Raw genomic sequence first — 14,011 nt, forward strand, 5'->3', positions numbered from 1 at the left:
TCACTTTTGCCGTCGGCCCAGTAACGAGCACCATCTTTTCGACACTCCTCGAGTATCCACCTATCGTGTCCGTCCTCTTCAAAGACATTCAAGCTCACCCTCCTGCCCTTTGTTAACATAATTAATACGGTGAAATCTTCGATTCCGATTGCTACCGATCCGTGGAATCGAGCGGCCCAAACGTCGTGTGGTGCAAACGATAATCGTTTCTTCCATTTTTCCTCCTGTTCTTTTCTTTTTCTTTTTTGCTTCTCTTCCCGAGGAGAAACAAGCAGTGGACAGGACAAAGTTTAAAGAGAAGCACGGACTTTGGAGAAGCATCGAGTACCGTTTGATTTATCGAAGGGTAGGAAAGAGGCACTTTAAAAGATTAAGATTTAGAAGATTGAAGTGGAACATCGTGGATGTTGTCGAACTTTTGAAGAAGCTCTTTTTGCGAGTGAAATCAAGCTCGTGGAAAAGTATCGGTTGCACCTACTCGGTATTCAGGCCACTCGACTTCTATTTTGGGTGTTGAACGTTGGTTACTGTCCCCTCCCCCCTCCCCAAGTTTTGCTCCATTTAATCGTTATTGGAAATTGATTGGTCCGTTATATATGACACACACTATATATACCATATAGCTGGTTCGATTAAATATATTGTATATAATGTACGTGGATCATGTTACTTGTGTATGTTTTATTAAGTCGTTCAAGGGTACGAAGCGAGAATTATCGCGCGGACGAGTTCGTCACGGAGGACGGCCGATCCAATTCACCAACGATTTCCTACAGACATCTCACGTGTAAAATCAACCGTATTAAAATCATTTATACATCAAGAAGAAACAAACATTCCTATACTACGAAGGATCTCTCTAGTCGCAATCTCATAATAACTAGCTGATTTAGTCGTAACGAATAAATTATTTAACCCCTTGCAAAGAGGAGATAAATGAATCACGTTTACCGGGATGTCTGTAGAGAAAGGGTAATTGGTGAAAACCACACTATCTTTATCAACTCCCCGGTCGGTTCTTCGCGTAATTAAACAAACTAGTTTAACAAGCCGCGAACAATGGCCTTGCAATGATAAATCATCGGCACTGTTCTCTTCTCGCCGGAGAAACGAGTGTCAGGCTGAAATTCGAAACCTCCTCGCGGGCACCGCGTTACATTAATCACTCTGACTGTTTCGGCCTGTTCGAGCTTTAGAGCCGCTTCGCGACGAGAAGAAAATTAATCAGAAATTAGTCGGCACAGCCTGTCAGTGCGCGTCGATTACGGCCACTGGGTACAATGATTAATCGAACGTTGTATATCGAGTGGATTCCGCGAAAGGTCCAGCAGCTGCCTTCGTAATTATTTTCAATCGGTTGTTGGCTCGTAATTATCAAGAGCCGCGCGTGCGCCCTCCCTCCTCCTGCGTCCTCTCTAGTTCGCATTGATGTCAGTCCCAACGTTGTTAAATTAATTATCGTTCAACAGGTAAGTCGCCCGATAGATAACGGGCTGTAAACGTCGCGACGAGACAGGCTGTCGTTTATCAATTTTTACCACCGCCATTGACATCGCGCTCTTAATTGCTCGCTACAGATGAAATTATCCCAAACTAACATACACAGCGTTTCGCTACGCATTAACGCGTCACATAAACCGATGACTGTTGAAAATGAGAATCGTTGTGACACGATTGCGATTACCTAGTATAGAAAGGAATATTTCTTGTTCGATTTGAGATCATAAGGGAGGCTAATTTCGTGATTGGCAATACGATAACATTTGGCGAAACGTTGATACTAAAGAAATTCTTCCCCTTCTATGTCTAATCTAATCATCCCTTTTCGTAATCGTTGCAAAATACCACGCGATACAATGTAAATATATCTGTACATTTTGTAACATATACACACTGTCGGCACCTGTTGTGTGTGGTTCGTCCCGTAGAAACATTCGTCCGTTTAAGGTAAGACCCAAAAAGAAAAAGAACGTCAGTTCTGTTACTTGTCTGTCTACTTTTTTTGATCGCTCCCCGATATAAAAGCCTGCTAGTTGAAGATTAGTAATATTTTTTGGGAAATGTTGTTTCATTGATCGAACTACTATTTCTTCTCGTTCTCTTGGCACTTCTCCTCTTCCACACCTTTGCGCTACTCGCATACGTTACGTACTACGCCTCTCTGTTTCTTGGATTGTTTGAATGCGAACCTCTTCACGATTTTTCAGACACGATTTCGTGCTCGACGGATTATTCAAGCGTATCCAATTGCCGCCCCCACCCCACGAACCAAACTTTTATTTTCTTTTAACGAGAGTCGCTGGCAAAGAGAAGAGGCGAAAGAAGAATCGGTTGTGAAATACGCCCCTTCTCTTTCGGTTGACGTTCGTCGCCGAGTGTGGCGACCGAACAATTAGCGAGCTCTCGAAGAATGCGACGTTTCGCGAGAACTGCATGGAAACCAATGGAGAATGTTGTTTCTTGTACGCCACAATGGCTCATCTCGTCCCTCGATCGACTCGAACAACGATAATTACGTTTTTCGTTCGATGGCGAGTCAACCACTTCTAACGATTCTATTTTCTTTCAGTGAAAACTCGTTATCGAGTCTTTGTAAGATACTTTACTCTGACGATCGAGCTATTCGGTAATCGTTCGAAGACGACCGATTACCGAAAACAATTTGCACTTTCTGTTACCTTTCGTTTGTCGAACGCATTATTTTCAAAATATTCCGTGCCATGAATCGCGAATATAGAACAACCGATCTGATAACGCGATTCGACCGTGAACTCCGCAGATACCTTTTAAGTACTTGGAACGATATATCGGCGACTTTTCCCGCGATTTGAAATTCGAATTGCCTTGAATAACTCGTTTATACCGCGACGCGGCGCTTCGTCGATTTCCCCAGCCGCGACCGGAAACGCGTCCATTAACGCGATGTCGCGGTCCGTAAATCCGGCTCGACCCAGGCAACACGAACGCGTTGGAACGTCCGTCGATCCGGGTCGGGTCCGCAGCTGGCCGCGACGTGGACTAATTAAATTTAATTAAAGTCGACGATTAAGTCCGACTCGCTGGTTCCGCGTGCAACTTGCCCGACACCGTGGGATTAACGGCGACGAATTAGTTTTCGCGAACAACCAGCGGGAACAGCATGATCGATGGTCGATCGTCGACCGAGGTAGGATCGTTTAGTCGGTTAGCCGGTCGTAGATGAAGCTCGTAGCAATTGTAAGAGGAAACAACGAGACAGAACTCGCGTAGGCTTCGACGACAGAGAACACGACACACTGTCATAGCTGGGGCAAGTTCTTTCTATAGAGTTAGTTGAATCGATTCCGATTCACAGATGATCGTGCATCAGCAGACGATGCTCGGATAGAAGCCAACCCTTTCGCCCTTCGAGCTGGAACCTTCGAAATGGCGCGTGTTCTCCCTCTGAAAACTCGTCGGTTCTTTGGAAGTTAGATGGTATTAGGATTGCAAAATATATTGTAGTAGTGCTAGCCTCGGTGATCCACTTAGTAAGAGCGTACGAGAGGATATAGAAAGTAGGATGTTGACTGAAGCCGCCGAACACGTTTTTAAAGTTGGTTCTGCCTCGTAAGGATGACAAAGCCGATTCAGAATCGGGGAAAAGTACAACACGTCCGATCTAACGACGATCGTTTAAAGTGTCACGACTAGAGATAACCGTAGAGGTCCATGTAGAAAACAGACTCTTTAGGGTAGGTGAGCTTAGCGTGCAACAATGTAGTGTGTGCTTGTGGTGTGGATTTCAGCAGGCGTACAGTCAGTACATCCCAGCGACAAGGGCCCAAGTATCGGGTGCCCAAGGGGGGCAGACCGGGGCTGCGATGGACGGGACTTACCTCGTCGAGGCCTCGTTCTGAGCGGCCTGACTTTCTTAGCCAGTTCTAGTAAAGCACGCTAAACTACAGATCCCAGTAAATTCGAGGCAAAGAGAAACGAAATAGAGCAGAATACTAGAGCAGAGTAAATAACCAAAAACAAAACAAAAAAAAAAAAAAGAGTAAAGAAAGATAGAAAAGAACAGACGAACAAACGGATCTCGAAAACGCATAATCGCAGATTAGAACAACGACGATACACGAGTAACGTTCGAATCGGTTCAGAGGCCGAGCAGTCGAGAGCGTTTAGAGAAAGAAAGGTAACACGAGATTTGATACAGTTTGCAGACAGATTTCGAGTCGGTCGACACATAGAGATATAATATACTCGAACGAGATGATTTTCAGAGGACAAATTAAACGAGAATAGAGAAACGTTTTAACGTGATCGTTTAAGAGAAAGTAGACGAATGGACATGGAAGAAACATCAGTCGAAAACAGAAAACAAATAGAAAAATATGAAATAATCAAATAATTGACACAAGACACACACAGTGATATTATAAAATACATAGATATAAATCAATCAAATTCTATTTCCTCATTTCCGTGCCCACCCGTTCATCGACGACCGACCACACCGTGCGATCCACGTGGAACATTGGACACCTACGATGACCTCGCATCGTCCGCCCATCATCGTCATCGTCATCACGGGCGTCATCGTCTCCACTGGCCATCACCATGAAAATAATCGCCCCGTTGTCTCATCCTGCTCGCTACGAATCGGCATCTTTTTCTCTTCACATCCTCTGTGTTCATCCGCTCGTTCTCCACGATGGATAAAACGAATTTTTAACGAATACAAATATATCACGTGCGTGAACGAAAAATCACCGATATAATATAACGAACGGAAAAATAAAATATATACATATGTGTGTATATATATATATACATATACATACGTACATACAAAAACGAACATCGAATAAACAATTCGTCCACGTGAAACCGTGCGAAATTCATAATGAATCCGATGGATCTCTCTCGCGCGCTCTCTCTCCTCTTTTTCCTCTCTTTCACGCTGGAATCTCATGGACGATAATAAATTAAAAAAAAAAATATGTACATAATGATAATGATAACGAAAAAAACATGCTAACGATCCGACGATGGGAACGAATTGAAAAAAAAAAAATACATCGTGATCGATGAATGTACGATGGCATTAAAAAAAAAAAAATCATTTGAAACAAAAAATAAAAATAAAACACATATCGCGGCGTTTTGGCGTTTTCAACGATGGCCGCTGAAAAATGTCGCACGTCCACTTTTAGAGCTTGTCTTATCAGCTCACGTCGAACGAGAGCAAGGATAGAGTGGTGCTCGTATATGAAGACCGTATACAAGTTCGGAAAAAGGTAAAGAAAACCGTGTTACCTGAAAACCGTTTTGGATACGATGATAATCGATGTACATTACATACTATGTTATATCGTTTCGTTGCTTTTGTGCGCGCGCTCTACGATCCACGCGTCCCTCGCGGACAATACGTTTCTGCTTGTATACATGGATGTAAAGTGGACATCTGTAAAAGAGAGAAAACGAATCATTCGCGGCGTATTAGGGTTTTGTGTGTCTTTTTTAAGAGAGAAAGAGAAAGAGAGAGAGAGAGAGAGAGAGAAAGACAAAGGAAGTAATAGTAAAGAAATATGAGATTTATACGAAATACGAGATGTAGCTTAGGATATTCAGTCTTCTTCCATGATAGTCGTTGTATTAATGTTCCGCGAAAGATTTTATTCTCTCAGAATTGAACGAAATCTAGTTTGAAATATGGAAGCCAACGTCGTTTCAAGGGATAAAATATCCCTTAGATTTCACGAGCATCGTATCGTATACAAGCACGCGTTTTATACGCTGCAACGAACGCGTGGGATCGCGCGCGCGTACAATCTTCCATGATGTTTATCAAATGTGTATAAGATCTCTCTCTCTCTATATACATATATATGTATGTATACTATTGTGTGGCCGTTGGGAGAATATGAGGCAGCTTTTCTTGTCCTTCGACGGAAGGATCAGGACGAAGGACACACGAAGGCCTCCCCATGCATCCCCTTGGTGGTCGAGAATTATATCGTGTCGCGTGGCTGATCCCTGGATTGGCTTCTGGGTGTCTGCTTTCCCCGAGAAACATCTTCTCCTACGCTTCTTTCCGTCGCAAAACTTACCCCTCTTTCTCTCTTTCCTATATATCTCTGCCGTACGTCGAATCGCATACGTTTCGAACGTCGATGTTTAGTTTTCTATTTCAATCGCGAACTCCTTTAGTTTCTCGACTCACAGTTTTCTTTTCTTCTTTCGTTATCGATCGATTGTCCATCTTTTCGTTGTTTCCACGAACCTCCGACTTTTTTTTCGTTCTCGCACGTTCGTCTCTACGAGCGTTTTTACTTTTCCTTTCTTTCGCGATCGTTCTACAGACGAAAACCTTCTGGCATGGTGCCTACTCGAACCCACCGTGTTGCGGCTGACTCTTGATCTGGCTTCTGATTTATGCATCTCTCTGGCGATCCAGCTACGCTTCTTCGCTTCCCTCGTTGGTCCCACATCTGTCTGCATCCAAATAGAACTCGTGTATTCGTGCTCATCCGGTTTATCCACCCTTTCCGCCCACTCTAAGTACCCTCTCTACCCGTTGTCGCTTAAAATCCGCTGCTAGCTCCAGTTTCTTTTACTTTAGCGAGCTTCCTATCGCGGCTAGGTTGCTAGGAATTATATCGCAACGGAACGCGCAGAAGAGAGCGGGACAAATATACTTTATATACTGCCTGTTTTTATAGTACCCTGGCGCTTAAACAACCGAAGCGAGTAGGGAACGTTCACCGGCAAAGAGGAATCCGGAAGACGGATCAGGCTAAACTCGGGGAAGATCGTATATGGCTCCAGCGAAGCAGGTTTACGCGCTTTTTACGCCGCATGCTTCTCTTTCGGTCACGTCCGCTATTCGCTCGTTCTTCCTTTGTTCGCAGCCTGTGTTCGGCCCGTAGTCCCACGCTTTCAGGCCTTTCAGAGGGATGAAAAAACACGCAGGTTGCGACAAAGGGTTCGTGACGAAGACGCGCGAGATATATACGTCGCTTCCTTTCGTCCTTAAGTGTCACTGTGACGTTTCGCAGAAACGACGGCTGTCTGTTTTTATTGGAGAAATATCGCGAATTGTTGTTCGTTAAATGGAAGAAAATGATATCGATACGATATGAAGCGCGATTCATACGTCTTACGATTACATACAGTTTCATTTAACTCTGTCACGGTCTTCGGACTTCGACGGTCTAATTTTCTCAATTAAAAAAGAAAAAAAAAGAAAGAGACTCGTGTTCTCGTAATGTTTCAACAACGGTTCCTCTTTTTCATATTTTTCATGCTTTTAAAAATCTTTTAACCATAGAAAATATAATTAGACCGAGAAAGATCCGTTGGGTGTAGCAGAGTAGATGTACGAAAGTAATTTAAATTTAACTTCGTAACGACAACTTTGAATCGTTTTATATTTCATCGCCTTTACATTTTCATCGACTTTCGCCACATCTTATATTCAACGAGCGTTCCGTTTTCGTTTCGAAATTTTTACCGGTCTCGAAGCCTTTAAGTCGCGTGATTTATTTTACGATCAAGCTCTCTTTAAAGTTTCCGCTGTGCGTAAAGCGACTAATGGCTTCAGCCAGCTTTAATAAGCGAGCCGTCTCATCCGTGCCTCGTAGCAACCGATGATTAATGTACCCGGCCACAGGGAAGACGTCGGGCGAAATCACGCCCTTCTAATGCGTTTTCCTTGTATTGTGCTAATGCCGCGCGACCCTGCGCAAACGTGCGCATCGCGTGTGCGTCGACGTATCACGAACTCTAGATTTTCGCCATTCCGGTAGCTCCTTTGTGACGAGAAATTCGTCGAGAATTTCGTTCGTGCCTCGACGGCTTGAAATTTAATTACCCTTTGCCATTATCTTCTTACATCTTCATTTCTATCTTCTATACTTTAAGAGTAATCGCGTAGCTCTTAAAGCATCGCGCAATATCATTATCTTTCAAAATATCATCGGAGAATTCTCATTTGCAAGACACGAATTTTCACTGCCTTAGATGTCTTTCATATTTATTTTTTATCCATCTTTGCAGCCGTATCATATCGTATCGATCTTATTATTCAAGCGCAGAAAATTTAGCGATAGAAGCAAAGCGACGCGTCTGCTTGGCCGTTGCGAGACTGCGTGAGCTCGCTCGCAACATCGGCCTAGCCTACGCGATCAATCGCGACAAACCTGGTCCGCCGTAACAGAAATAACGCGTGCACGTGCCACCGAAAGAGAATAACACGCGTGTCTCGTGCGTCACAGGCGAAACGAAGCAACGTGACCCTCTGTTAAAGCTCGTACACGCGAGGAACTCGTGTTTATCTTACTATCGACAGATTTTTCTGTTATTCTCTGCCTCTACGTTCTTCTGTTCTTTGCATTTTCCTGATACGAATCAGTTTTTACGCGTGTCACCGCTAAAACGTATTAAACATTCAGGATATTATTTGTCACAGTAACCTATTGATCTTTCTTTACGATCAACGACACTGTTCGATGTGTTTGACGGTCGTACTCGGATATTAAATTCGGCCGAGTCAGGTTGTTAATGTGAACGTCGTTAGCGTAACAAGAAGCATTACGCGATACTTTGCACAGTATAAAGTGGTTCGCATAAAGTTTGCGTCACGCGATATCAAATAGAAATTGCCAACTATCGTTAGCGTGACCTATCTCGCTTTGATGTTACGGTATAATTCTCTAACTTGGCTTTACAGCTCCGTTTGATCAGTGTCTGAAACGTAATTTAATAATATCGGCAAACTAACCGACGTGAATTCTCCTCGCGTGAACGAGCCTTAAATTCAGGCTGCTCCGTTGCAGCCGCGTCGCAGGCGGCGCTTAGACAGGAAGAACGAACATCTCGGACAGGCCGGTTGAAAAGGATTAACGACGCTTGTCGAACGACGTCGTAGGAAGACGTGAACCAGCACGAACGTGCGACGATGAGAACGAACCGCATTGCGGCGTACGGATGTAGTCGGCGAATTTTCCCCGGGAAATCCGACGGTGTCTGCATGCAGCCGTCAATGAGGACGCGTCGACTTGCCTTTTTTCCGCTTCTGTCCCCGTTTTTTATTTACGAGCAGCTTGCGAGAGAACCTTGTCTATTGGATCGTAGGCTTCTATAGGACTTTCATATCGTCGATGAATACATCAAAGAAGTTTCCCTTTATTATTTCTTAAGCTAGCGCTACTGTCGGAGGCCGATGATGATGATGGATTCTATGGTTCCTGGTTCGAACGCGTTTTTAAATTAACTATAGAAGACGTATGAGGTTGAGAAACGAAGACACACTAAGAGGCTAGGGACCATAAACGAATTCATCGTTGTAAAGGGCCGACTATTAATCGCCTTTTTTCTCGATTCGACAAATCGATTCGAACGCGTACTCTGAAGACGCTTGACTCGAGAAACTCGTTACGATGAGTAGGAGATGTGAGAAATAAAGCGAGCCAAACCGAAAGCTTCGCCGATAAACAGATCCGCTTATTATTTTCGCACACGCCCGAAAAATATTGAGCAGACTACCGAGCGCTGTGACGAAGCTTCGACGTATGTATCACATCCTCAGAGCAAATTTGAATGCACCTGTATGCAATGCACCGTTCCGTAGATGCGTTTCTGTTTGACGTCAAAACTGATACAGCAACGATTATTCTTCCAAATCGTCCTTTACGATTTGTAATTCTTTGAATTAAAAAAAAAAAAAAAAAAAAAGAAAAAGAAGGAAGAAAAGAAAAGACGATAAAAATGTCAGAAAATACACTACGCACGTGAGTAGATTTGGAGAAAGTATGAGTATTCATACGAATTGCAGGAGGATTCGTTGCGAAAACAGAAAACGCGTCGTTCCAATGAACACCAGCGTTGAAACGAATCAAAGTCACAGACGTATTGCAATTAATGGCTTGTCGAAAGGATCGTTCTTATTGCACCTGGCATGTTTCTTTATGAATCGATCGTTTCACCCTTTTATCTTCATAGCAGCGCACATTCTTTCACACACGGATACTATCTGTTTCCGTTCACCCAGTTTAATTGTAAACGTTTCTTGTTCTTATTGCTATTGTTGTATCGCTGTTACCATTTCCTTTGTTTCGATATACATAATACGTATTATACATATTCTGATTGTTGTTTTTGTTGAAACTGTATCTCTGTGTCGGTAGCACCAAGTTGTTCCGCTTTTTCGATCTCTCATTCTTATGGTGGTTTTCTTGTTTCTCACTGTATCTTCTTTTCGCATGAACTTTCTGTTTCTCTCTGAATTGCATTTGCACGTGGCCCGAGTGCCTCTTTCATTCTACCCCCTTCCTCTCGACATCTCTCTTCGCTCGTTCGTACGCGATCTTTAGCCTCGCGATACTCTATACACAACCGGAAATCGACCTTCGTGGTGTCGTGGAACTTCGCCTCTTTTTTTTTATCTTTTTCTTTTCTCTTTTTTTTTGTCCGCGAATTCTTGAACGTTCTAACGATTCTTTGCCATGTTTTCTAAGAATGTAGTTCGCGATGAAAAAGAGATCCATCGCTCGAAATTCAATCGATGCCACGAGGCGTAACGTCACGCGAGATCGCATCTCTCTCACATTCCATTTCATGCGAAAACTATCTGCCAGAGGTAGCTTGTTCGGTCTCGAGAGATTTAGAGATTGAGAACTCTTGCGTTCTTGTGTCGAAGTCTAAAGAGAAACGGAAGGGATCACTGTACTCGAGGAGCTTGAGACAATAACGCAGACAGGAAGTGTACAAGCGGATAAACGTCGTTGAAAAAGAGAGAAAGAGAGAAGGAGAGGGGGGAGGGAGAGGGAGGAAACGTAGAAAGTAGTGTTAACACGCCTTTACGATTATATTTTCGATTATAAATAGTTACACTAGAAACGTAGAAAGAGAAAAGACGGTAGAATGAACGAGAGCGAGAAAGGAAGCGTGCTTGAAACGAATGATCGAAAGGGAGAGAATGTAGGAGAGAGTAAAGAAATGGTACGGAACAAATGAAAGGAAATGAATGTGAAAGAAACGAGAGATTCGTCGAGAGTCTCGCGAAGAAAGGATGGAGAAAATGAGAGTGAGAGCGAGTGAAAAAGGGGGCAAGCAAGAAGACACGTAGATGGACGAAGAATCTAAATTGAAACATATCCGAAATACGAATTGTTCCAGGACCTAAAGAAGCGCGGTTCCCACACCTGTGACATGCAGGCCCTACAGCCACTTCCGGTCCCAACCACCACCACCACCAACACCGCGCCTGCCATGACTACTTCCGGTGGACAGCCACCGCTTCCGGTATCGGAGACCGCTTGAGTCGATCACCGAGACCAATCACGATCACCATATCCGCTATTATGAACAAAAAAGAAAAAAAAAACAATAATAATATCACCTTTAACAAACACCATCACCGTCCTCCTCTTCTACTCGATGAAAGAACAATGGCCGACTGGCCGGAAGAACGGTGAGCCTGCATTCACGATCTTTTAATCGACGGGTGCTTTTGCCGCCTCGTGATCAGCCGGAAGTAGTCCGCGACATCATAATAGGATGCTCGAGTCTTCCGGCACCGTGGCACGGAATTTCAAGAATTTAAACGACGTGCTGGTCTCGACGATACGCGAGACAACGTTCAATTTCAGGACTACTTCCGGCGGTCCGCGTCTTCGTCAACGACTTCTCTTAACCATTACGTTATTTGCAGCTGACGATCGACGATCGATAGTCACCGGAAATAGCCTGACATAGTTTTGTTCTTCGTGTTTGTACAACGACGTAAAGGTATTCGTCTCTCGGCGGCTACTTTCGATGACTCTATTCTCACTTAACCGAAATATTCTTCGTCCGTTGAGAAAAGAGGAAAAAAATAAGGAGAGAGAGAAAGCGAGAGAATGAGAAAACTTCGTCCTCTGGGTAGCATCTAGTGCATTTAGGCCGAGTATTTATCGTTAGTTGCAGATCTCTATTCCCCGTTCTGTTTGCATGTGCCGCAACGAGGAAGCAGGTGGTGCGTCGCGACGCAAGTCAGCCGCGTTACCCCCGGTCCTCGGAATCGATCTCGTGTTCGAGGTTCGTCTGGCTGCTGGCAGGCTTAGCGTCGCGGCTGCGACCAGGATTTAGCGAGGCTCGCCCTCTTAAATCTACCGCCCTTCCTCGACGTTGATCAAGCTTTATCGCTCTACCCAGCCTAGAGAGCTTACCGTTCGTTCACGAAGACGCATCGAGGCTCGCTCTTATCATCGAAGAAACATCGAGATCGAGGTGCCTGACTCTCGAAGAGAAGGCTGGTTGAGAACGAGGAAATTGAAATAGATTGTTTAAATCTATCAAACTACGCGCAGTTCCTGATTTCGGACGCTAGCAAAGAGATGGATCCACGTTAAATAGACACGAGTGGGAATTTTAGAAGCTAGCTTCGTGATTCACCATGTATCGAAGAACGAGAGTACGTTTGCAATGGACTAGCGGACTTCCGGTTCACTCACGGAGGCTTTGTAGACGACCGTGAGTCAACATTAGCGCAGCTTTCGCCAGGATATTCGGAAAACGGCACAAAGCAGCTTTGAAAGCGGCCGCTGGCTGCGATTTTCGCCGTTCATTTCGAAGATGAAACGCCTGGTCACGTTTATTCAGAGATCAAAACAGCGGGGTCGGAGGTTGCCAGGCTTGTACCACCTTCAACAGTCAAACATCCACGTCTGGTCGGTTACGAAATTGGATTTACCTTACATTTGTCTGTAGCCTTTTAGCCGAAACTCTACGTAGATCGATTTTTAGCCGATCGGAGTCAAACTAAATCAAACTGCCGCCTATTATTTTCCTCAAACGCTTACCGATTACTCGATTACACCCATCTCTTTTACCGATCCTCGGATTCTCGTCGATCCATGAAAATTTCCACTCATGGAGCATGGAAATTCGCCAGTCGAGATTTATCGGTCGGGAACGAGGCTTCTCGCTTGCCAGGGTATACCGGCGAGCCTCTCGACTTTTCGTTTAATCGCGTTTACAGCGTAATTCGGGTTGGCCGATAAGCCGTGATTCGACCCGGTTTCCGGTTCGAGCCGACTGCGAAGTGGATGAATCGGCCAATGATCGATCAGGCAGAGCGCGTTACTCGAATATCGCCGGTTAGAGAGTTCGAGCGGTCGGTTGAAGAGCAACGAGCACGCGGAAGGTGGCCCTGATCTCCGAAACGAGGTCGAAGGCAAATTTGCACAAGAGAAACGCCCTACCCTCCGCTCCTTCCCATGCATTCCTACGGTTCCCTCGTCCTTGTTCGAATCGCGAAAGCGTTGCAAACGCTACACGACTTACGCCGTGTCTCGCGTCGTTTGTTTGCCCACCGTATTTCTTTGCACAGCGGGGCGCAATGCTGTGTCGTGGCGATGGGGGCCGCAACGAGGCCTTTGTCAAGGGTTTACGATTCATGCGGTGTTGCGACAGTTGAACGCCGATTGCAAAGGCAAACACAGAGACAGACCACGCGAGAGAGGCATTTCCTCGGTCTGAGTAAAATACCTGTCGACCTCCTGGCAACTTGGAGGATCCTCGAAATGCTTGAACGTTTTAATTAGGAAGAATCTTGAGATCGCAGCGGTGGACAGGTGGCCGTGTTATTCACCCTTGGCTGCAACACTTGTTTACCCTTCTCGGGCTACTTTCTCCCGCTACTCGAAATCTATATTTCACGGGCTTGATAATCGGGTATTATCTTATCTAAGCGTGCAGTCGTGTAAAGACTGGCCCCACACTGGTCGTTATTCTTTTAACGTGATCGAGCGAATCGTGTAACGACCGTAGTTACCTTCAATCATGCGAAACTGTCCGATCGTCGTTTACTAAAGCGCGAGGTAGCTAAATATTAAATAACATGCAGTGTCGTTCGAAGCAACCGACGAACTCTACGCGAGTTCTTCTTTAGCTTTCAGGCCGAGCACTCGGAGGTAGACAGGCGCCAGGAATGCAGCTTTAGATATCGATCAGGTTCGCGGGAGACACCGACCGCCGGTCGAGTGTGTTATTTCCATCGGTGGCT

General features: G+C 44.8%; 1 protein-coding gene across 9 annotated transcripts in view; it reads left to right on the plus strand.

Moving 5' to 3' along the window:
- LOC117209307 (potassium voltage-gated channel protein Shal) overlaps nucleotides 1–14,011 on the plus strand; it is a 115,894-nt gene that overhangs the window by 78,704 nt on the left and 23,179 nt on the right. For 2 of the 9 annotated variants that reach the window (XM_033451153.1, XM_033451154.1), the window contains one exon: nucleotides 11,143–11,437. The exons of 1 other annotated variant lie outside the window; for it this stretch is intronic. In XM_033451153.1, the coding sequence (XP_033307044.1) occupies nucleotides 11,143–11,286 (144 nt within the window). In that variant the 3' untranslated portion in view covers nucleotides 11,287–11,437. Of the gene's footprint in view, nucleotides 1–1,928; nucleotides 1,948–3,767; nucleotides 4,429–5,177; nucleotides 5,262–6,686; nucleotides 7,552–11,142; nucleotides 11,438–14,011 lie in introns of those variants that run through there. 6 more of the 9 variants (XM_033451152.1, XM_033451157.1, XM_033451161.1 and 3 more) reach the window with 6 other exon arrangements.

Source organism: Bombus bifarius, unplaced genomic scaffold, assembly GCF_011952205.1.
Source record: "Bombus bifarius isolate JDL3187 unplaced genomic scaffold, Bbif_JDL3187 scf7180000008169, whole genome shotgun sequence".
In the NCBI taxonomy this organism is placed as follows: Eukaryota; Metazoa; Arthropoda; class Insecta; order Hymenoptera; family Apidae; genus Bombus; species Bombus bifarius.